General features: G+C 38.5%; 1 protein-coding gene across 3 annotated transcripts in view; it reads right to left on the reverse strand.

Moving 5' to 3' along the window:
- The window catches only part of ANO3 (anoctamin 3), a 204,668-nt gene that overhangs the window by 121,998 nt on the left and 57,140 nt on the right, over nt 1–25,530 (reverse strand). For 2 of the 3 annotated variants that reach the window (XM_074917957.1, XM_074917956.1), the window contains exon 1: nt 15,900–15,982. The exons of the other annotated variant lie outside the window; for it this stretch is intronic. In XM_074917957.1, the coding sequence (XP_074774058.1) occupies nt 15,900–15,945 (46 nt within the window). In that variant the 5' untranslated portion in view covers nt 15,946–15,982. Of the gene's footprint in view, nt 1–15,899; nt 15,983–25,530 lie in introns of those variants that run through there. 3 annotated transcript variants of the gene reach the window in all.

Below are 25,530 nucleotides of genomic sequence, written 5' to 3' on the forward strand. Positions count from 1 at the left end.
TATGAGGCCCGATTAATTCAGTGTGTTGGGTTACAAATAAATAAAAATAGCAGAGCTCATCTATAGCTGGTGACCTGCCATTCAAGTTAGAAGGCATTCAGTACTTGGAGCATTAAAATCAAACTTTCATATATGACCTGTTACCTATTCAAATACTTTATGAGCTACTGCTTCTCAAGACAAACGTTAGCTGTGCCAGCAGCCAAATCATCCATCATTCAGATCAAATGACAGAGCCATGCATACTTCTTTGGAATAGTTCCCAGCTGACTTTGTTGATGAAAGCCTTAATACTAGTTGAAACCAACCAACCAATCTAATTTAGAAATTCATGGTGATGGCTACTGGCTACAACAACTGACCATGCACCTCTCAAAACACTGACTGCAGAAACAAAGGCAGATTCCTCGTTGAGCTGCTTTGACAAGTGTGATGCCAGGAGGTCAAGGGAAGATACTATTCATCTCTAGCTGACCCTCCCACAGCCACATCTTGACCAGTGCCCAGTTTCATGACGTCCCTGTACAGGAGACCTCAGCATGCTGGAGACACTCCAGTGGAGGGACACTAAAAAATGCTGGAGCCCATGGCACAGGAAGAACAGCTGGAGAAACAACACTCCACCGGAGAAGTCTAAGGGACAACTGAAGTGCACATCCAGGCCACCATTTGCAGATCACTCCACTACCTCAAAAGAGCAGTTACAGAGAGAAGAGATACAGACACAAGCGCCCAGCAAAAAGACAAGAGAGAACAATCACAAGATGCAATGTGGAAAATTTCAACTGGTCATAAGGAAATGATTCATCCCAGTGACTGGTGAAGCCCAGGAACAGAGAGGGCTGTAGGACAGGAGTGTTCAAAACCTGAATGGATAAGGCTCTGAGCAACCCAATCTTTCTTTGAAGTTGGGCTGCTTGGAGCAGAGTTTTAGACTAGATGCCTCCAGAGACACCTTCTGGCCTAATTTCGTATGCTGTCCCAGAAGCTCTTCCTCTGAAAGAAAAACCCTGCGGAAAGACTTAAGCTAACAGAACAACTACAGCAGAATGAAGACAAAAGATTTTTTTTTTTAAAGTGGCACTGATGAAGGTTCAAACTATATAACAGAAGGGGCAATGAGAAGTCAAAAGCAGCTGATTAAGGAGAATCTCTCGACTTATACAGATTAACAGAGAAAGGAAATAAGGAAATAAAAAGATGCAAAGGACTAGAGATGTCTTTTGACAGAGTCATACCTCACTCTGAGTTTCCTGAAAGGAACTTACCTATGCTAGTGTCAGATGTCCAGCAAATTCAAGGTGGCTGTTATTGGAAGTTAGACCTATCAAAATACAAAACTTTATTTTCTGTATCCATAAGATTCATACTGCAAGTTGATATGGCAGATGGTCCCACTGAACTACATCTCTTTCTCTATTCACAATGCTTGTACGGGATATTTTTACCGTTTAGGTAACTCAATATTAAGTTACACAGTATCTATGCAAATTTATTTTAAAGATAAGTATGCAATTTTTACTGTGTGATAGTTTAGTTTCTGATTTTAGAGTAAATGTGGTTTTACAGAAACTGAAAAAAGGAAATTCTGAGTCCTTTCACTATAATCTTAGGTTTACCTAAGCAATCTATTGAGAAGTTCTGCTTTTCCCTGCACTTCTTTATTCGAAATATGGATGTCCATTTTTGAAAACTTGGCCATAGACAAAGTTGCCTGAACAGGAGCATGCAGTACTCCAGCTGCAACTGTTCTCAGTGAAACAACAGCTTCCCAATAGAGCAAGACGACAATTCTCTGCAAAATCCATCTGCCTACCAAGAAAGAGAAACTACGCTGTATTTAGGACAGTCAGTTTCCCACTATTACAGATTGAGTTTTTGCATGACTTCCTGCACTGGAAAAAGCACTATTTGTGGAAAATTGACTTTGCATCATATATTCATTCAGCACCTACAACTGAGACTGTGAAACAGCTCTATTCCTTAAGCAGTTGTCACACATTTCCTGGTACCGTCCTCAAGACCCCCTTTTTCATGAACTAAAATTCATGCAAAACCTAACCCCCATCACGATTTTATAAAAAGTTTACAAAGCAGATTTGCTTTAAACTGAGAGAAAAAAATCATGAGAGAAAAACAGGAAGAGGATCATGAATCAGTCATCTCTTGACTAGAACAGATTCTCATGCGACATTTATTAAAAAGTGTAATTTCCTATTCTGATAAGGTGCATTTTTTCCTGCATAGGGAAAAATTATTACCATAGATATAAGTAGCAGGGTGAGGATCTTTCCCAGTCTCTCAAGTCATTCTTCCCCCTGCACCTTTACTCTCTCAGCGCAGGCTTTTCAATGGGAGCCATCAGTATTGCAGTCTCTGCCTCTTTCCATAACACTGTGGTAGAATATTTACCTATTAGGTGCCCAGATTAATGGATTATTAAAAAAAAAATAAAATAAAAATAGGAGAGCGATTAATCAGTAACTTCACTTTTTTTTTTTTTACCACTATCAATGAATGAATTGTAATTTTTGGTCAGGTTCTTAGCTGTGTTTTCTTGCGAAAAATGAAAAATAAAAGCATATTTTACAAATCTGAAGAGAACTGGACCATCAGTGCTGTGTCATTTTAAAACTCAGACAATCTGCATGCAAAACAAGAGGCAATCTGCTATCAGTACGCTAGAGCTATACTGTGCTGTTGATAGATGCTGAAGTAGTTCTCATCGAATGTTTTACTGTAGTTCACTTCTTACATACAAGGACCTCATAAACAGTTATAATCTTATAAGCATCCATGACAACAGTTCTTAGGAAAAAAGAAATAAATGAGTGAAGTCTGATTAGCAACATACAAAGAACTGCTCACTTACATCTAGAAGCTCACCTGCCCAGCAACATCCAGAATTACTTGCAAGAAAGCTTGCAATAGTAATGCAGATTTGCATCTGCGACCTGATTAGTTTTAATAAGCATTTTAAAAAAAAACTTTTAAAACAAACCACAAAATTGGTAATGCAACAATTATTGTGTAGCATAAAATATATCTTCATCCAATAGTTATAGTTGATTTGTAGGCTAAAGTATTTTATAGTGACTTCAGCACTCAAGTATAAAATGGAATTTCAACAGAATCAGCAAGGAAAACCTTGTGTTTACAACAGATAGATCATTACAAGAAAAATGTACACATGAAATAAAAAGGAAGCAGCATGGAAAAGAAAGCACATAACCACAACTGTATTAATACACACTTCCTAGTGGAAACTCTATTAGATAATCATCTAATAGACACAAGGAGTAAAAAATTAATGAAAGTAGCAGCAACAACAAAACGCAGTGTTGCCGCTCTCCCCTCCAGCCCATTCACCTTCTGAAAAGAGAGAATTTCAAATGAAGAGGGGAAAAAAAGAAGAGGAAAATACCCTAGTGAAGCTAAAGAAGGCCAAAGTAAACTAAAAGGCTAAAATCTCTGAACTGAAATGTATTTTTGTATACATTTCATGTATACATTTTGAGGATACTCTTGATGAAATCCATGAAACATTCTGGACAAAGCTGCTGCTGGTTGAATTCAGCTCCCATCATTTGCTTCCACATGCTGTATTAATGCTCACAGAATTAATGTAGGAGTGATAGTTTAAGAGGCTACCATTTTTTCACTGACAGCTGCTTTCTTTCTCTGAGGTATGGACATATATACCAGACATATAAAGTATAAATGTACATTTGGCAGCTTAACAAGCATGCTGAAAACAAACCAAAATCTCATAGCTATGTAGGAATTGGCTATTTCAAGGCCCCAGTGTCACTCAGGGATCCCCAAAATGAGTGAAGAGGAAGAAACAGCTTCATTTATTCAACAGCAAGACAGCTACCAAAGCTTTGACCTTCTATCCAGCTGCTCATTCTCTCCCTGTCTCCCTGGAAGTCAGGATACTCCCACAAAGTGACAGGTATCTCTCATATGCTCTTCCTAACAGCATCGTCTTCTGCACAAAGTACTGGAAAGTTGAAAGGGAAACACTGGAAAGCCTTTTGTCCTCTATAACCTGAAAGCTGGGATGGAAAGGGATGAAGGGCATAGGTTGATCTCTTACAGAAAAATAAATTATATAAATACAGTTGTTGCAAAAAATGACCTAATTACAAGAAATACAAAACCAAATATTTGCACCATAGGGAAACCTAGCAATGAAGACTCGGCCTTGGTGGAGTGGTAGAGCATGCTCTGTCACTCCATCACTTCAAATATCTACCATTTCAGGCCTCAACAGAGATAAAATAAGATCATCCATTTTTTTCTTGGTTCTTCTCTATATATTCTATCCGGTGTAATCTGATATTTTCCTCAACACCTTCTTTTTACAACATTACAAGATTAGATTATTTGAGCATTCAAAGAGCAAAACAGAGAGGATCTATCTTAAACCTTCAATTTATAAGATACTTCCTTCACAGCATTTCCCAGTTGACCAGACACCAAGTGAGGTAGTTTTGAAACCCTTCTGTAAACTTCGCTCTTTTTAGCTACCTAGTCATGAATTGGTAACACCAACAACAGAACTGGTCAGAAATGCTCAAAATGGGGACTCTACAGCAGTAAGTCCAAATTTTCATGGGACCAGAATTGTCTTGAAATTTGATCACCTCTTCCAACCACACTAACACAGCTTTCAAAACAGCCTATTAAAATTCCAGTAAAAAGAAAGTGACTGGCAGTAAAAACATATGAATAATTGTCAAAAACCAGAAAGAAAATTAAAATCATGATACCCTAATTATTCCACCTCTGCATAGCACTTTGAGTTGATGTCTTAAAATTCATTTCTCCTGGGAGCCTCTGTGTGAACAAGAAAAGTGTTCACAGTTAAAAGTTAGAAAATTTAAAAAATGTTATTTCTTCTTAGGGTTTTTTTCTGCAGTAGGTTTAAAACAGGAACAGCTTCAGAGTTTGGAGAAGCAGGTGGGGGAGTATGTCCCATTGATGTACTCTGAACTATAAAATCATTTTTGGTTTTTTCTTATTTCATGGACAAGCACCACATTACTATGTCTTCTATTACCTTTTTTACCTAATGATTTTGTTATTTTTGAACTAATTGTTCTACATGCTAAAAAAAGACAGACTCTGGAGAACACCTTCAGTACTCTTTTTTCATGGTCGAATTTTGAAACTTCTGTGGCATACAGGAACACATGCCTGAAAGATAATAAAGAACTGAACAAAAGCCATAGAAAAAATATTCACCGCTTTGAAAAAAAATGTTCTATACTTCTCAGAGTATTGTAAAGACAACTGTTCATTTTAATGAGACACAGCCATCATACATTCGTAATATGACATCTGGTAAGCAGAGAACACACATTACTCTTAATCGCAAAAAGCATCTAATTTCTAAGTGTTTTTCTCTTTTTTTTTTTCCCCAGATCTCTCCTTTTCCTGGAACTTTACATAGTATTCTGTCAAAAAGTCATGCCTAATACTTTTACTGACTATAGTTTTCAATAACTATCCATACCAAAGACACTTAACTCTTTTTCCTTACATCACAAGGGTTACAGAGCAGCCCAAGGTTACTCTCAAAAAAATTTAAAACAACTGTAGGATTGGGGGGGTGATTGTTAACCTCAGACAGAATTTTGCACTGGTAAAAATGCTTTTCTAAGTTGAAGTCATATTTGTTCTGAAGGCATTTGTCTCCTTCTCTTTTCTCCTTGTTCAAGGGAAAAAACTTGCTGAATAGCCAGTTTAATCAATTTCTTGATTCCTTGCCTTGCCTTTTTTTCATTCCAGACTGTCAAGAAACTTGGATTCCTTCTGCCTGTGCATAAACACCTGGCAGCAAATACGTATGGATGGCTATCGGTAGGAAATTAGTAATTTCTAAGAGAGTATGTATGAACTAGATGATGGCACTAGTAGGTAACAAGCACAACTTCCATCTTTGCTTCTATGTGACCATGAGAACATCTGACTTGTGCTCAGCTCCTCCAGGAGGAGGCTAGCAGGCAAAACAGTGAAAGATTGTTTATCTCACTAAATACGACTACAGTACTACTGCTGTTGGATGCTAGGCACCAGACTTACTTTTAGTACAACCAAATCCCAAAGACCTCAGAAACCAAATCTGTGGCACGTCACATAACTCACTCCAGAACCAAGGCGCTAGAATTGGACATAAATTTACAAGTGGCAACCGACATGGAAACAGTCCAGTCAGGCTGGCAGACTGATCTAAAGCCTTGTCATTCAGATATGAAGCATCATTTTCCTTTCTGAAGAAAATCCTTCCATTAAAGTACAATCACTTATGAATACAAATTTCAAAAAACTTTGTTTATTCCTCAGACTGAATACAAGTCAACCTCATACTTATTTTGAGATTTCCTACAGTATAAAATAATAGAAAGTTGGAGACATTCCTTTTCTACAGTAAAAATAATAGCAAGTCAGGATTGATCGCTAACAACACATTATATTTAATTCACAGTAATATCCTAAAAAGTAGTTGTTTCATGCCTCAACTGTGGAAAAACCTCTGACAGTCCAGGAGATAAAGAAGAAGGAACTTCTCTTCACATGAGTCCAAAATTTGAAGTATCATCTCGCATCATTAGTCTGTTCTTATCAGTTTGGAGCGCGACTAATATAATCTTTTCAATTCCTCTTCATCCACTACTTACATTTGATAATTAGATACAGGACGCATCATTTCTTATTCACAGCTACACCCCATGAAAGCAAATCCAATCAAAATCTCAGGTACATCCATTGAAACTGATGTTACCAGAGAGAGTCTGTGAGGACTACATCCATGAAATCTTTATAGCAAGGTTTTATTTATGTTCAAGTATGCTCAAGATCACTACCAAATCGATCATTACGAAATACCTTTGAGTCCAATCATGTTGCAGGAAGGACAGCAGTAATGATAAGTGCTTTCTTGTGACAGACTGTTTCCTTTTTATTTAAATGCTGGATTTCTAAAACAGCAGCTTCAAAGTCCTGTGTTTCTCAAAAGAGTGAATTATTAATAGCAACATGGTTAAGCTCCTGTGCATTATTCATTTATTCCTACCAACTATTTGTGCTTTTGAAAATCCTTCTCCTTTTTTCCTGAACCCCATAAGCCAACACACTTCATGATAGGGAGAGCAATGCATTGGTGGTTGCTGAAGAGACAACAGCACCTGCTTATAATATTGTACTATATGCAAACTGCAGTGCAAAACATTTTATCTGAAAAATCCTTGCTTCTGCATATTAGAAAAAGGTTCTGTAGTGATTTTAAAATGTCCGTCTTAAAGCATGTTGATTCCTCTTTCCCTGATTCGGTTCCTTCCCCCAACAATTCTTGCACAGTCTTCCAGTGCTCTCCCCTGCACCCCACGATGTCTCCCATACCCCTAGGCAGGGACTCCTCAGCCTGCGGGGTGCTGCCGAGAGTTGCTGCCAGGGATCCATGGCTTTACACCTTCTTGAGTCTGCAGTTGCTCCAATGATATACACACACTATCTACCACTTGTACTCAGGAGGCTGGATGGCTTACGATGGAGCTCACAGCTTGCCTAAGTCAGAATTGTGGGCTAACCCTCGGTGAAGCCATAACTACACCATAACAAAAGCATCTATAAAAGAGGTAACCAGGAACAGCTATTCAGGTCTAAATTCATATTTTCATGAAAGAATTGAATTTTTAAATTTTAATGTTTAAAAACAGTTTTAGATATTTAGGGCAGCTTTTTAAATTATTGGAGTGCACTGAATTCCAACACCTTGCAAACAGCATTAGGTGTGTAACTCCTAACAATTACTGCACTGTTAGATATCCAGGCACTATGAAAAACCCTGACAGAGTACTCACCTGCACCTTTGAAAAATCTTTAAAAAAAATCTGATTGCGAGTAATTCAGAGCCCCTCAAGTGTGACAGCGTTCAGTGGAACTTCTCCTAAATAGCTCTGAAATTACAACCTCCCTCTGCAAAACATCAGCCTTCAGAAACGTACAAGTGTTTACTGAGCGCTTAATATACTTCAAAAGTAAGGTTTAAAAATATATAGAAATATAAATATGTATCTCAGATCTGTCTTTAAATATACCAATAAAATGGAAGTTCTCTGCACAGCAGAAATTTAAGTCCCCAGGCCTCTCCACTAAGACTATTCAAAATCCAGCAATACATTTTACCATGTTTCAATTTTAGGTACGATGTCAATACAAAACCGGAAACATTTTCTGTGAGAGTAAATGGCAATGCATAGTCTTGCATTTTGCTCTCAGCTGAAAGATCCAGCCTCTGCAGAATATTCAGACATACAGATTTTGCATTCAGCTGGTACCTGAATTTCTCTCTCTGAAGTGTCTGGCTCTATGCATGCTTATATTCATTATTTTTTCACACAGTATCACCTTCTTTGAAATCTGAATATCATCTGTCTCTATAAGTGACTTTATCCCTTTTCTTTTAGCAAGTGACTTGGAAATCAATACTCAGTGCTGAAGCTGGTGCTGCTGACATGGCTTTATGTGAAGAGCGTTCTGTGGAGGTATCTGCAAATCCCCAGTGCACAGTCCTACTTCAGCACGACCAGCTACGAAGCACTGCTTACACACAGAAAGACTCTTCAAGATGCTCAGTCTGCTTTCACTATCTGAGACAGGTTCATCTATCGATCTACCCACCCACCTACCATTTCTGTCTCTCTGCATCAATACTCACCTTTCTATCTTTACTTTTATTTACTTTTTTTTGTGCTGTAAACATTCCTCCCTCAATAATCTCCCAACTCACTCATAAATTTTGGAAGTTCTTAGGATTGCCTGCTTCACCTGGCAATTTCACTGCTTAATCCCCTTTGCTCTTTTGTTGCTATTTTCTCATACTATTAAGTAACTTTTAGAAAAAAACACACAGAAAAGGAAGCTAATGGATTGCCACAAAATAGCCCGAAGATAAGGGACTTGCCCCTGCCAAAAAAAGATTCAGGAAAATTAATACATTAAAAGTACGAACTCCACTGGTTTAATGAAGCAGAAAGATAACAGAATGCAAATGTTATATACATCAGCCCTTCTGGTTTAGAAAGCCATACTATTGGTGAAGTTACTAAACAAACCAACAGTACGGAATAAGGAATCTTTTGAGCAAGAGTAATTCTACTGAAGCAGACGAGCAGTGAATAGAATATGACACTTCAAACATTTTCTAGCTCCAGAGCTTGCCATCATCACAGTAGTCATCTGGAGCATACGTGACTAGCTACAGCTCTTCGGTAACTGTGATGTACTTATGAATTTTTCAACACAGATTTGAGAAGGTTCTAGTTTCCTTTGTGTATCCTCTTGAGCTACCAGTGCTACACAAAAATCCAGTAAGTGTCACAGCCAAGAAGCCCGAAGACCATGCGTCTTCTTGTCCTATGTTGTTACTAAAGAACCAAATAAAAACCATATGAACAGTGGCACTCTGTTGCTCAAAATAGATTTCTACAGATACCCTTCATAAAGGATGCTCTGAAAACTACACTTCCTTTTCCCAAGTTGCAGAGATGGAATCTAATTCAACATGCTATCATGGTTTCTTTTTTTTTTTTTCCTCAAGAGACCCTACCTTCAAGGAGATCAAGCAGTTACATCCTAAGTGTTACTATTTGCCTGATGTTTGTATATTAGAGATGACCCAAAAGGGTAACTAAATTACCAGCTTCTTCAAAACCGCATTTAAAATAGTGGATCGTGAATTACACTGTGACCTCACCAGTTAGACAAATGAACAATTCCTCACTTAAGCAATCACACTGGCTTCAAGCCCTCACAAACCAGATGATAACCCAAACTGAGGCAGACTCAGAATCTCATTCTGAGAAAACAGTGATGAATTTGCATTCATTGAGGCTCAGAGTTGTTAAAACATGTTGCTGTACACTGTCGCTTAGTTTTGAGTTACACTTATCTCCAATAAATAATCTACTGCAACATATGCTTTAGGATATATAGAACTGAACTAATTCTAAAATGTGCTTGGTAAAGGTAATTTAAGATTTGTAACCTGGGTAGCACCACATATTATGCTTTCTCAAAACCTCATTGCATGTCTGACTCAAGATGACACAGACACTCTCTTCAGCTTAAACAGGCCCGAGCAGAAAACAAGAGATCTTCATGTTGCTCAGAAAGCTTGTGAATTTAGCATCGTTAATTTTTGCTGTCACAATATGTCCAAAATATGAATGGCTAATTTCTTCCTCACTTTTCAGTGGGGAAAAAAAAAAAAAGCATCATTACTTTTCCAGTTGCTACCTAGCTGGCTGTTGGAACGCAGGGCTCATGGTACTGTTAATTAAGTCAATTTCTCACGGCTAGCGGAGCTGTAAATACCCTTAATCATAAAATATGTTGACTACTGCTAGTTTTGTTGCAAAACTTTTTAGCAAAAACTGGTATATTGAAACCACTATTAAAAATATTCAACAGAATTTACATTGGTGGAGTTGTTTCATTTAGCGTCCTCATTTAGCAGATTTCAAAAATGACAAAAAGCAGAATAAACCAACGAAAATATTAAGGCAGAACTGGAACTTGCAATTTTGTGGTGATACTCAATGAAATATAAATGGCAAAATGATAGTTCTAAAGAAAATCAGCGTTGGCGGAAGTTGCCTATTTTAACGGATCCTTACTGAGGAAGTTTTGAAAAGCTTTGGAATAGGTACAAGGTTTTTCCACAGATAATACTACACCAAGATATACTTAAATCAGAACGTAGGAAGCTAATGCCCAGACATCTTACCACAGCATCATCATCTGTAGTCACACAGCAGACTTACGTAACAAACCGAAAATTTCTCATTTCCTTAGACTTTTCATTTAAAATATTCATTCAGTGACAAATTAAAAGCAATATTTAACTTCTTTCTACAGCACTCATGCACCTACATAATATAATGTTTAACATGTCATATTTAATGATTATTTTCAAAAAAGCTCTATATTTTATTGAAGTTACAACCCACAACAGTATAATCCAGAATAAAAAGATGTATTATGGGCCCTTCAAAGCGTCTGATTGAAACAGGTGAAGTGTATCTTAAAGCGTCCAGCTGTACCAGGCAACAAAAAGAAGAGCAAATATAGGCAGGTAAACCTCATTTAAGATTGGGCCTTGCTTTTCAGTGCCCTGAAAGAGCATTATAAATAGCACTATTTGAATACAGTATCATTTTAAGAGAGTATATTAATAGCTGCATTGCTCTCAGCTTTCAGAGTCAAGATGAGGATAGCTTTGAAATTTTCTGTATATGTTAGTGCTCCTTGGAATGCAAATGAAAGAGCTGAGACCTAAAAATTCCTTTACTCACGCTTTCATGGAAACCTGGTCTTCCTGCTCTGGAGAACAACAGCAAAGAGTCACAATCTTTCATAAGTTTTTGTATGACAGAATTTCATCTTCTAGTAAATTCAGCGGTCTCTTTGGATTATTAAACTTACTAGGTCCACTGGTGACACTGAAGTATCAAGCATCCTTGGAGAATTCTTCATGAGAATCTTAATTACAAGTCCAAGTTTCTGATTACTGAAAACTCTGGAGCAGTATAAAAAATGTGATCTTTACAAACCCTCATTTAAATTCACAAGTTAAATGCAAATTAAATTCCCAAGCTGTTTTATAAAGAATGCAGGTCATTAAGATCTTAAAGTTAGAGTAAAACAACAATAACAAAAAAATCCCTACTCCACAATAGCAGCGGTCCTCTAAGTAGCTCAAAGCAGTTTATCAAGACCAGTTAATGAAGTTCACAAAAGGGCCTCCATGAAGGGAGGACTGTAGATTTTTAGACTTCTCAACCCAAGCCTCAATCCACCTAAACCACATTACAACTTCAGATGGCTAATATGTAAAATGAAACAAAATATTTGGCATTGATTAGAAGTTCAGATCTAGGAGTACCTCTTTTATGGAGATACCTGTTCAGAAGTCATGCAATTTCAAGATAAAACCCTTGAGAAGGTAAATCAGCATTCTCAAAGACATAATGCATATTGAAGTTGCTGAACTCCTTCCTGACCCATTACAATCTTGAACAAGAAGCACGAGAAGCTCCCCAAGTTAGCCGCTGGATTTTAATCTGTAGTGCGTGATCCTAAAACTCATACACCATGCTAAAAGCAACTCAATTTTAATGCACAAACACTTTTTTTTCCCCCCTCACCCCAGCCTTGAACTCTTTTGTTAAAATGCTTTGATAGGGAGATTACAAAGAACAACAACAGCCAAAAAGAGACCCAGCATGGTATGCAGGAAATTGCAGTGTGTGTATCAGGACTGAAGTCCTAGATGCTTAAAATTTTAAGCATCACGAAATTGCCTTGACCTGCACCCTAAACACAGGTTTTACTTTCTGTCGGGACAGAAATATTCAAACCCACTCACCATCAAGTATCTGTTAAAAGAAGAGCCCCTTGTAAATTAGGTTGCCTTCCTTCCAAAGGATTTAATTTTTCCATAAAGCTCTGTAATAAAACAAGCAATTGCTTTTCACCAGTCCCGTATCCATTACAGAAAACACAAAGTCTACCATAAGGCTACCATATAGTATTATGTCCTCGATTAAAAAGGTTGTTACTGAATTGTGATTGATATCAAATACCAAATCCCAATGATCTGTCTTTCCCTGGAATTATTAAGCTACAAATTATCTATGGAGATGATCTTTGTTCTCATCGACATTATTTTATTTCTCTTCCTCAATAACTATTTATTACTTGACAGTTATAAGCAAACCTATATATTAATGTCTGAGATGGACATTTTTCTTTTCTAAAGGACAGTTGGGAAACAAAATAGTAAATGAGAAACACTTCTTCCTTTTTCCTCTGACATAATTTTCATAGGCCATAGGTCGCATGACCCTTTAAAGGGGTAAAAAGTATAAAGGTATATATTCAATAATAAAATTTTTTATCTTTGAGAATATTACTGAGAAAAGTAATTTCAGAAAAAGCAGTTTCTTCTACAGCAGAGTTTAAAAATAGCCACAAAATACTATACAGATGGCTCAACAGATCTAACACACTACTGTGCAGAGACACAGATTAGTCTACCTCTAGGACACTGCTCTTTTTTGATAGGCATACCTTCAGATACAAGTAGAAAAACAAAAATTGTGGGGGTGAAGAAGAACGAGATTCATTTTTTCAAAACTCGCAGTGTCTTTTTATAACACTATGGTGAGCTTTACTGCAGCTTTTGAAAACTGAGGGTTTCACTCTGCATACACAATCTGAACAAAGAGCAAGACAAAACCATGGCGGCACATTATAACGGCAGCCTCCTACTGTGAACACCTCCTCACTCTGTCAAGAAGAAGAAAAGAAAAACCCCCAAACTCTAAACAAAGACAAATCCTTGAGATATAAATGCTATTTTTCTCTTTTCTTCTCCCTGTTAAAGATTCCTAGGCACCCAAGAGACTGGAGAACTTGGTCATATTCTTTCAAGCCTTGTAAAGACAGCTTTGGTAGTGAAACCACTACTCGTCTTCTCAGCTAGGACATAGTGCTCAGAGTAGGTAAGGAAGCAAAATGCTCTCTAGTCCATTCTATCTCCCATCTTAAATGTCACCTCTCTTCAGCAAGTGAGTTTATTATGTTACCTAGCCACAGGTACAGGCTCTACCTCTAAAAAGGTTAAAGTTAATTTCTATTTGTTTTCAGAACTATTATCTTTATTGATTGATACCCTTCTTATATGATTGAGAACCCATATGAACCTAATGCCCTTTCAATCCCCCCAAAGAAATGAAGCTTGGTCTTAATGCAAGTGAAGCATACAAGGCACAGCTGTGATGGGCAGTTGGCCATTTCATGAGGATTACCACTGATTCTGTAAAAAGAGGAATCTAGGACACTGTTTTGTGAGCAGCTAGAAAACAAACAATGCATTTAGTCAAAATCTCAGCTACAGTAAGTTAAAAATGACAGTAACTGAAACCTTAAGTTTAAAGTAGAAGAATGATATAAAATACCAAATTTGAAAAAAACCTACACAATTACATAATGCTGTCTGCTGCTCAGATCAGTGCCTATGAACTTCAGAGTACCAGATTCTCATCTTCTTTTAAATACCTCATGATTAGACGATGAGTTTGTCATTATGATTTGTTTGCTTAGTTTCTTTTGCCCAAGACGTCATGCTGTCCTCCCCCATCCCTAAAAGCTGTAGATTGAGAAAAACAAGACACTGAATTCATTCAGGTGGATTTAGCACACAACACACTATGTATGAGATTTTCGGGTAAGGGATACACATGCTAGGCAGTGCTGTAGAGGCTCCATAGCTCCCCAAGAGCATCCTCTCTTTTCCTAAGCCTTATGACTGGCACCGCACCTTAATCAGGATTTCTTCAGGGATAAGGAGGAGAGAATGACAATCTACTTCTCAGTAACTGACAAAACCCACTGGGTTATTATGAAGTTTTATAACCACCACAAACATACAGTTTCATAGATCACATGGCATAGCTTGTTATAAGCAACTGAATTTCAGCCCTGAACTTGAACATAATGAAGATAGTTTTGGGGTGGTTTTTCAAGGGATTATTACAGAACAGCTGAACAGCTCCTGAAGGAGCTTGACAGGGACTCTGGAGCTTGCTAATCGTTGCGGTAATATAAGTATTTTCTCATGAAAATCTAAGGATGAACAGTGTGGCTCCAAGTCACCTGATGCTTTTATAAACACACCTATGATAGCTGAAAAAAACGATTTTTTTTTATAGTACTTAATTTCAAACCTGACTAAACTAGACATTTTACAATTTGAAACAGCACCACTCATTACTGCACACAAGATAGTCATTAAATGCAAAACCTCTACAGCAAGAAACTGAATTTATTATGGAATTACCAGAATGGAATAAGTGCTCTGAATTATTTATTTTCCACTAACCATTCAAAGAGAAGAACTTGAATGAGGCAAAAATCCGATAAGTGAACCCGTGATTTATGTATGAAGCATAAGATACTAAATCAGGATTTATGGCATACTGTCCTCTAAGACAAAAAGAGTTTATTAACAACTAAAACAACAAAAAGAGTGCAAAAGGATGCTCGTAATGGAAAAAATCTTGGGTTTATCTATCAAAGCAGAATTTGAGAAAAAACAATATAGTTCCAGAATCAAGAAAAAAAATAAGCAGAGTTCATTATGGGAATTATCCTTTTTCTACCACAAACGCAACATAGAGACAGTAAACTCAGCTGAAAATTTACCTTTTTATTTGTTGACCACAAAATGCTGTTGTTTCGCAATTAAAAATGCCAAACAACCACCCAGATGCAAGGTTTGAAGTAGTATTCGCCCTCGTAACATCAAAGCCCCCCTCACAAACACAGCTATTATTCTTTCTCAAGATTTATACTCGGGTAATAGCATCCTATGAGGACGAATAACAGAAACAAACGCAGAAACAACCGCAGCCAACTCCGGAGGGTGAACGACCTGTCCACGTCTGTAAAATCACCTGTACAACCACCTAAAACCACACATCAACACCCTTTCTCGGGGAGAAAAACTTTCCCACCGAGGGAACGGGTGGCGGGGCCGGGCCGGGTCCCCTCGGTCCCCTCGGCCGCCAGGGCGCGGGAGGGCGGCTCGTCCCGCCGGGCGACCTCCCCGTGCGCTGCAGCCTCGCTACGGGAAAACCGGGGAAATACCCGAAAGCACCGAGAGGGCTCCGGAGCACAGCCCCGGCTGCCAGCCCGCATGCGGACACACGCCGGCAGGTCTGCAGGCACGCACCTGCGCCCCGCCGGGGACACCGCGGCGGGGACCCTCCCCGGGCACCTGCAGCGGCGCCAGAGCCGCCCCCGGGGACAGAGGGCTCCCGACTGACCTTTCTGCTGCCTAAAGGACTGGATGGAGCCCGAGTGGTGAACCATCTTGGCGGACGGCTGCCTGCCGGCTGCCGGGCGGCGGCGGGAGGGCGGGAACGCGGCGGCGCGGCCTGGCCCGCCCCGGCCCAGCTCGGCCCGCCCCGGCCCGGCCCGCAGCCCCCGGCGCCGCCGTTGCTGTGGCAACGGGCGGAGCGGCCCGGCCCGGCCCGTTTCGCCGCGCAGCGGAGGCAGAGGGAATGGCGCCGGCAGCAGCCGGGCGGGGACGGGCGGTAACACGGAGCCCGGGGTGGCGAGGGGCGGGCTCGGAGCCGGCGGCTTCCCCCGAGCCCCGGGGAAGGGGAGTCCCGGGACCGGCGCGGCCTGCGCCCGCCCTTGGGCGGGAAAGTCAGTGCGGGCCCGCGCCGAGGGGCAGCGCCGGCCCCGGCCGAAAATCCGGCCCCGCGCTGCTTTTATTGCCTGCCCGTAAGCCTTGTCTCTCTTTAAAAGACATCAGGTGTGACCGGTGAGGTAAAGGGACGCGCAGTGTAAACTGCACCCCCTTTCCGTACTGAAGGAAGCGCTGACACCCAGGCGGCGGGAGGGCGGGGGGTATCGCAGCCCCTCCATCCACCCCTGCCATCGCACCACACAGCCGGACTGCGTCACCAGCCTTTTCGGGTTTTTTTTTTTCACATATGCTATAAAACTTACAGTCTCAATCTCACTGGCGAGAGCTTTTTTACGAAAATACACCACATTGCACGTTCAAGGCCTGATGTGGCCCATTTCTATGCTATTTATGTTATAATTTCCCATTTCCCCACGATGTATGCCAAGAGGCTCATTCCAGATGACAAAAGAGTCAAATTTAAAAGGCTTTAATTTCCTTCCCTGTCTCTCTCTGCTCACGTTACTCTCTCTGGATTCTGAGTCAATTTCTCGATAGTATTATTCAACTCCTGTAGAATGTTTTGGTTTTAATTTTTCTACCACAGTAATCTGTTTTCCCAAGCCTCCTAAATTCGATCAGTCCAATATTTCGACCTGCCTCTAGCAGTATCTATCTTCTCCATTTAAGGATACACACATTATTCGCTTGACAGAAGTTAATTAAATCCCCTGTGCACCTAGTGGCAAAATCTGTATCATTTCTTCAGTTTGTGGCTCCATTTGTGTGCTAGAAGATGTGCTAGAGATTTCCTTCAACAGGAAAGTTACAGCTTGCCCCCATATTTGACTGGGGTTTGTAGTTTACCATCTGCTTAAAAAATTACACAATTGCCACCCCTTACTGCGGGCCAGTCTGGTACTACAAATTTATACTACTTTGTCTATATCAGTTTAAACAACTACAAGGGATACACACTTTTTAAAAAAAAAAAAAAAATAGTATAAGGATGTTTTTCCACTATGAAAGCATACTAAACAGTCATATATAAACCAATACATCCATACAACGGCTCTTATAGGTAGGTAGGTAAAATAAAAACTGCATCCTACCCGGGGAGGTATTCTCCAGCACTTTTTTCTAGAGTCTAGATTTTCAGACATGGCTTTACGTAACACGCAGCTGACACATCCAACTGTTACCAGAAGGGAAAAAAATAATCTTATCTTCTAAGGATAGCTGACCAAATTTTGTTTTTATTTGAAACATATGCAGAAGGTTTGTTTTCAGTTAATTTAGGAAAAGATGCAGAAGCTACGGTGCTGTGAAGACATTATCCTACTTATTTGTCAGTCTCCGGTGGTTTTCTGCACACTGAAGGTAATAGATGAGGCATTCCTCTACACTCCTGCAGTTTCAGGAAAACTGCTGGGAACAGCTCTTTCCTGCTGAGAGACAGCACTATCGACAGTGCATGGCAGAATAAGGCAAGTGGAGACCAGCCAGGCTGGCTCTTGTTGATCAACAAATGCTGGAAAACCAGTAGCAAACCAAAAGAAGAGGTAGAATCAAGTCCTTTTTTTTTTTTTTTTTTACTTTCAAACTTTAATTTATACGTGAGAACAGATAAGTAGGAATTAAAACCAAATCTATACCCAGCATCTCAGAGTCACCGGGGAAAAAAAAAAGTAACTATAATACAAGCTATTAACTTAGTAGTTAATAATCATATGTAGTCTGCAAAGAGCAAGTATAGTTCTTACAGTGAAATGGTCTAAACCTTTGTAAGGTTCTACATCAGAGCCATTTCTTTGAAAAACCTTGGCTGACACCTTTGACTTGCAGATGAAGTAGAAGAGTAGCATACATAATACTCCCTTTCTCACCTGAGGAAAACAAAAGAGGACCATTACCTGCTCTCTTATGATAATAATCTACAAATTGAAGAGGAGAAGAAAAGGTGCTGATAAGTAAAATTACAGCCTAAAGAGGTTATCTCACACTGTCTTGGAAAAGAGGCTGCCAGCTGCCTGGTACTCAGGACCATCCTTCATCACAGTCCTCCATGGAGACTTACAGAACTCCTAAATTCAAACACATTTACTCAACTCTATTAGTGCACAGAATGATGGGGAGAGGAAGCCAGGCTAAGGCAGTGCTCAGAAACCCAGCAGAATAATTAAATGCTGAGGACAGAAATTAGTTATTTTTCTACCTGTTTCTTCATAATAAAGCTCTAATTTTAGCAGTAGATAGCACATACACATAAAACTACAGATACGACAGCTGGGGGTAAGGTCTGCAAAGAGAAGAAAAAAATATTTCTGCAAAGGTGTTTTAAATTAAATCCTTCACACTGTCAACTGACTAAGCTTGTAAAATATTATTAGAATCTGGAAAAATAATTCTTTGGTAAATAAGGGGAGATTGGTCCAGCTTAACAGTATTTTTAGAGTGCAGACAACAGAACAAGTACAATTAGATGTCTAAGATATAGGAATCAGATACATTCTTAACCTTCATATGCACAAGCTACATTGCCTCTGAAGCTTATTAAAATAAAAATCAACCCTCACACTCATTGTCTAATGAATACTATCTTTGAAACCATTAGTTATATTAAGCTAAATCTCAAGTTACCCCTCTGTAATATTTTATAAATCTTTTCTAAAATAGATCAAACCCCTGGACTTAGTGAATAGATCAAGTTCAGGCAGATCTAGACTTTAAACTTTTATCTCTACAAGTCAACAGAACCAAAATCATAACTCAGCATCTTAAGGTTGATATACCTGCACATCTTACTGAATTTTTCCCCAGGCCTGAGGTATTCAGTTTTGACATTAAGATTAACTCTGTTTGATAGACAGACATGCCTTTTTCACGAGATAGAGTCTTTATCAGGAAAGATTAGAAAACAAAATTTGCTATCTTGGTCTCACTTCATCATAATACGTGTAGCTCTATGCATATCTGTATTGGGGTCTGTAAAAATTTTGCCTAATAAGAACAGAAGTCTCCAGATTTATTTTCTATCAGGAAGTTGGTTTGCTACTAAAACAAGCTATGAGAGAGATATTTTTTAAATTAAATTTTGTACTTCCATAGTGCTTTTCAGAAAGTCGCATGAAATAGAACCTTAAGTTAAAACCCAATTAGCCTGTGACAAGTGGTATATGCCAATTATTTCCTTAAGAAATATAGCCATCTCAAAAGTTATTTATAGCCAGCTGTCAACTATTGCCCAGAAAGAAAATTAAACTTACTCCAAAAGAAACTCATGAGATGCAGCAAGGGCAAAATTCTGCACCTGAAAAAAACCTCATACATCAATTCAGGCTGAGCAGCAGCTCTGATGGGAAGAACCTGAAGGTTATGGGAAACACCAGCTTGAATGCTGGCCAGTGGTGCACTTGCATCATAAATAAGGCCAAAATTAGGAGAGACCTAGCCAGCAGATCAAAGGGTTATTAATCCCCTTTACTTGGCATGACTGTAGCTGCACTTGCAATTTTGTGTCCTCTCAATTCAGGAAAGGTGTTGGAAACCTGCAGAAGGTCCATAAAAGGGCTACCCAAGATGCCTACAAAATATGTGAACTGTGAGAAGTTGAAGAAACTAGGTTTATTTAATCTGAAAAGTAAACTAAGGAACTCCAGCACCATACAATAGGTGGAAAGTCACTTACAAAGATGACAGTACCAAAGTCTTTTTAGTGCTAAACGATCTGATTAGTGACAACAGCCACACATGATGGCAAGTGAGGCTCAGATAGATCACTAAGTGTAAGCTGTTACAGCTTGGTAACGCACCCTCAGAACAGGCTGCCCACAAAGTAGTGAAACAGCTATCCTTGAAGGTTTTCCAATTTTGCCTTGACCAAGATATGTCTGACCCATTTTGGTGATGGCAATGGTAAAGCTTCAGAACAGGAGGCTGGATTAGATGAACTTCAATGGTTATAACAGAGAGAGAATGTAATAAAAAGCAAATGCAAGGTTGTTGGAACCAGACTAATTCAACAACTTTGAATTGTTATTAAAGCCAAGTATAAAGTTATGTTGCTTTTTCGTATCTGTAAAGAAGGATGTTGTTGCATATATGTTTATGCATCTTGTCAAAATGCAAAATAGCAATATGATATTAAATGACCTATACCATAAATTTAAAATGAAATGTCCTTTCTTAAACATACTGGTTTCTAAAATTCTGGTAAAGTACAATTTCTAAACAATTTGCAAGATTTTTGAGGTCAGGGTGATTCCTTAGTCTAAAATGTCATCTGAGTGGGAGCACTAAATGTTTGCAGCAGCACCCGAAATTATTGATTTTCTATCAGTTTTTATACAATACATTTAAATAGTATGAAAAATTAATGTTTACAGAATTGATGAGTCCATCTATTTCAAGGAGGGCAATTCTATACTATTAAAAACTCCACAATGTAAAATTCATCTTGTTCGTTATTTGCAGTAAAATTGTTTGCAAATGTTCTGATCTTACTGCAAGCAATGGGAGTTTTGCCACAGACACTGCCATGTTGAGGAGGTCCCTCATTAGCTCTAATAAAGCTGTCAGTTACTATGGAGAAGGTCTAGAAAGCAGAGTATGGAGCATGCTAAAGTGTGTAGCAGATGAATTAAAAAATTGAACATTTCTATAAGATTTTACTTTGTGTTGCTAAGACACTAACCCTCAAAATCTCACGGATTTCCGTATTTTAATATTTAATTTCTATGGTAATTTAAGAGACCTTTTCTCTCTGGCTAGATAGAATTTTCTTATATCTATGGAGCTGACTGTTTTCTGGCTGTTATAATGTGTTTGGATCTTGATTCTGTAGCTCACTGTAATTGCATGCTTATTTTTAAGCTTGTTTTATAGGTTCATGCTTGCACCCTAAACATTTGCCTGAACAGAGTTACTTTTCCAGCTTTGGCCTTAAGTTATCCAGCTAACATAAGAAACAGAAAGAAACTTACAGTTCATGTGTTTAGAAAAATTCAACTTCCCTCAGCAAATAAGCTGAATTTTGTTCTAAAATATTTGGGTCAAAATGCCAAACTAGAATTCTAAGGAGTTGAGCATTTTTGTGCCTGATAAACACTGAAAGAGAGCTACACAAAAGTGAAAAGATGGTGAAATGTTTGTTTGTTTAAAAAATCCCCCTATAATGACGCAAAGAGATTTTAAAGAAAGCACTCATGTCAAGAAACAGGTGAAGAGGGGAAAACAAACTTATAATAGCAGCATTCAATATACACACCTATCCAAATTTTCCAGGTGGGCAGCTGTCGACATAGTCGAACGTTTCTTTTCTATTATACATCTTAGTTTTCTTATTTCACATTTTATCTGAAGCAAATGGCAAAAATGATTATTGTTATCCAACTCTTCTGTACCAGCTACTAAACTGCTACAATTCTATTTCTGATTAGCAGCCTGATTTGTCAAGTAAAGAAGAAAATAATCAGATAGACTAAAAAAAAAACCCAAATTACTATGAATTATGAAATTATCTATCATCTGTTTCCACTGTATAGACCTATTCTGCAAATCTGTGCATCTTTTTTTTAGTACCACGTTCTCAGCATAGGAGCCTCAAGAGTGAAAGTAGTAGAAACTTTTAGAAACAAGACGTTAACATAGCTGTATAGTCAAAATTCACAGTAAAATAAAAGTTATCATTTAGGCATTTGTTCCTACACTTACTATTGTTTCCTGGGTCATTAGCTCCTTGGTTTAAAGATTAAACTTCTAGGGCTGCTTAGTGCATTTCTGACAGCCAAGTCTTTCATCACCTCCAAGCTAGTTCTGTTTAGAAACTCTTAGTTCTTACTATTTGGATTTGTTTGGCCACGTACCTGCTCTTTTTCCAGACTACATTTTTTTACACCCTCCCCCCCCCAAAAAAAAAAAACAAAAAACCAAAAAAAAAGGTCAAGGAAAAGCAACTTATATTAAAAGCAGCAGCAAGAAAAGGTGAAATGGGGTAGGACTGAAACTGTTTGTGTGCATAGCCAGGCACTTACTATGTAAAACCTCTACCTGCATGTCATTTGACTATTTCCATGCACATCAGGGTGGAAACAGTATGGCAACAGCATGTGGGCCTGACATGTTGCCTGAACATGAGGAAGAAATCAAATTAATTGATACGGTTCATTCAGGAAAGACAGTCTTTCCTGCTATACATTTATTTACAGAACTCAGAGCAGCCAAGGCCAAATCCACAGCTGAAAATCCTAGGATTACAGTAATACAAACAAAATCGTTCCACAAAAATATTAGGATATCCTCTTGGCAGCAACTAGCACAGTGACGTAATGTCACTGCACAGCAATATCAGACTTTTCCTTTCCAACTTGTGTAAAACACTGCAGTTCGGATATGGTAATTTTAAATTTATCTCACAATGTGTCTGCATTCCTTGTCGGCCAACCTGCCATCTTTCAGAGCAAAAGGAACTACTGATAATTTCTTCAAAGATGCCTATTTCTTCATTGCAGCATCCTCAATAAAATCATAACTGTGTGTTTCAATTAGCGTCGTCACAGAAACTCTCTTCAGCATCATGCTCACATGCAGTTTTGGTCTTATTTTCCGTAGCATTATTAAACTCCTTCACGGCTGCAAACCCCCATGCCGGGCTCTGTGCCCTCATTCCAGCTCTCCATTAGAATTATGGCCTGTATTTTCTCTGACGGCGACATCTGAGAGTGGATCGATGCCAAACACGTGAGCTGCAAGCCCACACACGTATTTACCATGCATCAATCACCTCCCCATCATTTTGGAAGAAACATACTGAGGTGGGTTATCCCATCCCACAGACTTCTGCATTCCACCACCACAGAACTTGCCTGCTTGGCTACACCAGGTGAACTCCCACAAGATTCATGCCTCTTAGCATTAATGCTACAGACGATGTTTTGCAGAGAAATTTGTATGGTGCCATCTGGCCTAGCCATCCTATATTCTGAGCTGGGAAGAACTATACTATTACACAAGAAGAAGATAAGCCATAGTAATATTCTAGATACTTTTTTATAAAATTGATCTCTCTGAGCATCCTTAACATCACACTCAAGTGCAATAATGTGGGCTTCAAAAAAAAAAAAAATTTTTTTCTTTTTATTATAGGGAAAAAGTACAGTGCTTTAATCCATAACTGACTATTTTATGTAGATTTTCAAAATACCTAAGGCTAAAAGTGGGCTAAGATTTTTCAAATGTAATATATTTGTAATCACAATTTTTTTTTTAATTTAGTCATGATTTATCACGTTTAATTTCAAGTTAAAAAAAAAAAAAAAAGGCACACATTTCTATTTTGAAGTCACGAGGAAAAAAATGTTTCAGAATTTAAATGCTGTCGTCTTGAATTTGCAACCCAGAAAGTCCAAGTAATGCAATAGTGTATGATAGCTGAGGAAAAATGAGACATAAGGAAATGGATGATGGGAGATAAGCACTTTCCTTGCCCGCTAACACCACGCTAATTTAATGGCACTGCCATAGGCTCCATATGAACTAAAAGGGCTTGAGTCAAATTGGCTGTGAATGTTCTCAAGGATTTATTTTTAAAGATATCTAGATTACACTTTGTTCCTTTTTTAAAGATATCTAGATTACACTTTGTTCCTGTGCACACACAGATAGTCTATTAGTCTGTAAAAACATGGCTCACCCTCAGAAGATGTATTTATTTCTACACCTCTTACATGAGCCAAGTGAACTCACTGCAGACAGGATATTTGTACGTTACTCGTATCCTGGACAAATAGTAATTCCATGCCAAATTCCGTAAAAAAAAAAATAAGGTCTTGGAACATGTAGTATATAGTGTTGAAGAATAATAAGAGTATGGATGCTGGGAATTGTGGACTACTCTCCAGACACACCTGCAAAACCAGAATGTAAATCAGGGTTAACCAAAAACCAGATTTCTTTTGTTTTGTCTCCTCCTCCTCCTTTTCCAATTTAAATTCTTCTTTTCATTTTCAGGCAGTGTTGTATTTCTCTAGTTTCCTTATCCTGACTCTTTTGCATTTAAAAGATATACATTGAGAAAATGAGTTGTGTGTGGTCACAGAAACAATATGAAAATGCAGTCATCATCATCCACCTTTAGGTATAATTTTCTAAGTATTTCAGTGAAATACAATATCTTGTCTCTGAAGGCATTTCTTGCTATACTTTTTTCCTCTTTTTTCCTTCTTTTTTCCTCTTCTTTTAAATGGAAATTGGAGAAATTGTGAAAGTGTGCAAATATCAGTGCAAAGAATAATTTTCTTTTTTTCTTTTCCTAAGAGTGCCATTTTTTATTTAGCTTTTACAGTAGATGGCAGGGCATAGAGCATTTTTAACATGATGTTCTTTAGACAAAGCAAAGAGCAAGCAAAGAATTTGTTGTCTCCCTTCCTCTCATTTTTTTCCCTATAAGGCATCTATGCAAGAAACATGATGTACTTTCATTTCACTGTGGGGTGAGAACATGAAGGAATACATACAAGTACTATCTATATTATGTGTATATATAGAGTCTATAGACTTTATATAGAATGTAAAGTAGAAAAGGCATTCCTGCAGGCTCCTGGAGTCTGGTAGGGGACCAGCTTGCTTCTAGGACCCACGCTGGGGAAGAGAGACTTTCAAATTCCATCCCACTTCAACAGAGAAATAGGGATAATGGATGCTTCTTCCCAAACCCACTGGCTGCAGTTTGGATTGCTAAACTTATTGGGAAATTTGTTACTGTATTGGTTTATAGATACTAGCTTCTGAGGTGGGATTGGGTTGATGGAGAAGTGCAAGAAGGTCTAAGAGGTTGGGAATTCAAGCGAGTATAAAAGCTCATAAGCCTTTTGTGTCTTTACTTCATTAGGAACAGTTGACTACCTTCACTTCAAATGACAGAATGATCTACAGCTACTGAATACATGAATCTATCATCTGTTGAAATTCAGGCCAAGTTTTCTGTCTTGCTTCATCCCGCTGGCTACATTCGTTTATGGTACCTTGCAGGCCTGAATTAAGAGTAAGCCAGAAGCACTGTATATAATATCTTCAATTAAAGTATAACAGGTTATTTACCTTTAAGTTGGTAGGACAATTTAGGACTCTCTATTTCCAAACCTCTTTTTTAAAGGCTTTCATGTGAAATACATTTCATAGCTGTTCAATACCTGATTCTAAATAACCTGAAAAAAGGCTGATATTTTCAGTCAAAGTGGAGTTACACACTGTAGAATTGCATGTAT

The sequence above is a fragment of the Athene noctua genome, chromosome 14 (assembly GCF_965140245.1).
Source record: "Athene noctua chromosome 14, bAthNoc1.hap1.1, whole genome shotgun sequence".
Taxonomy (NCBI): Eukaryota; Metazoa; Chordata; class Aves; order Strigiformes; family Strigidae; genus Athene; species Athene noctua.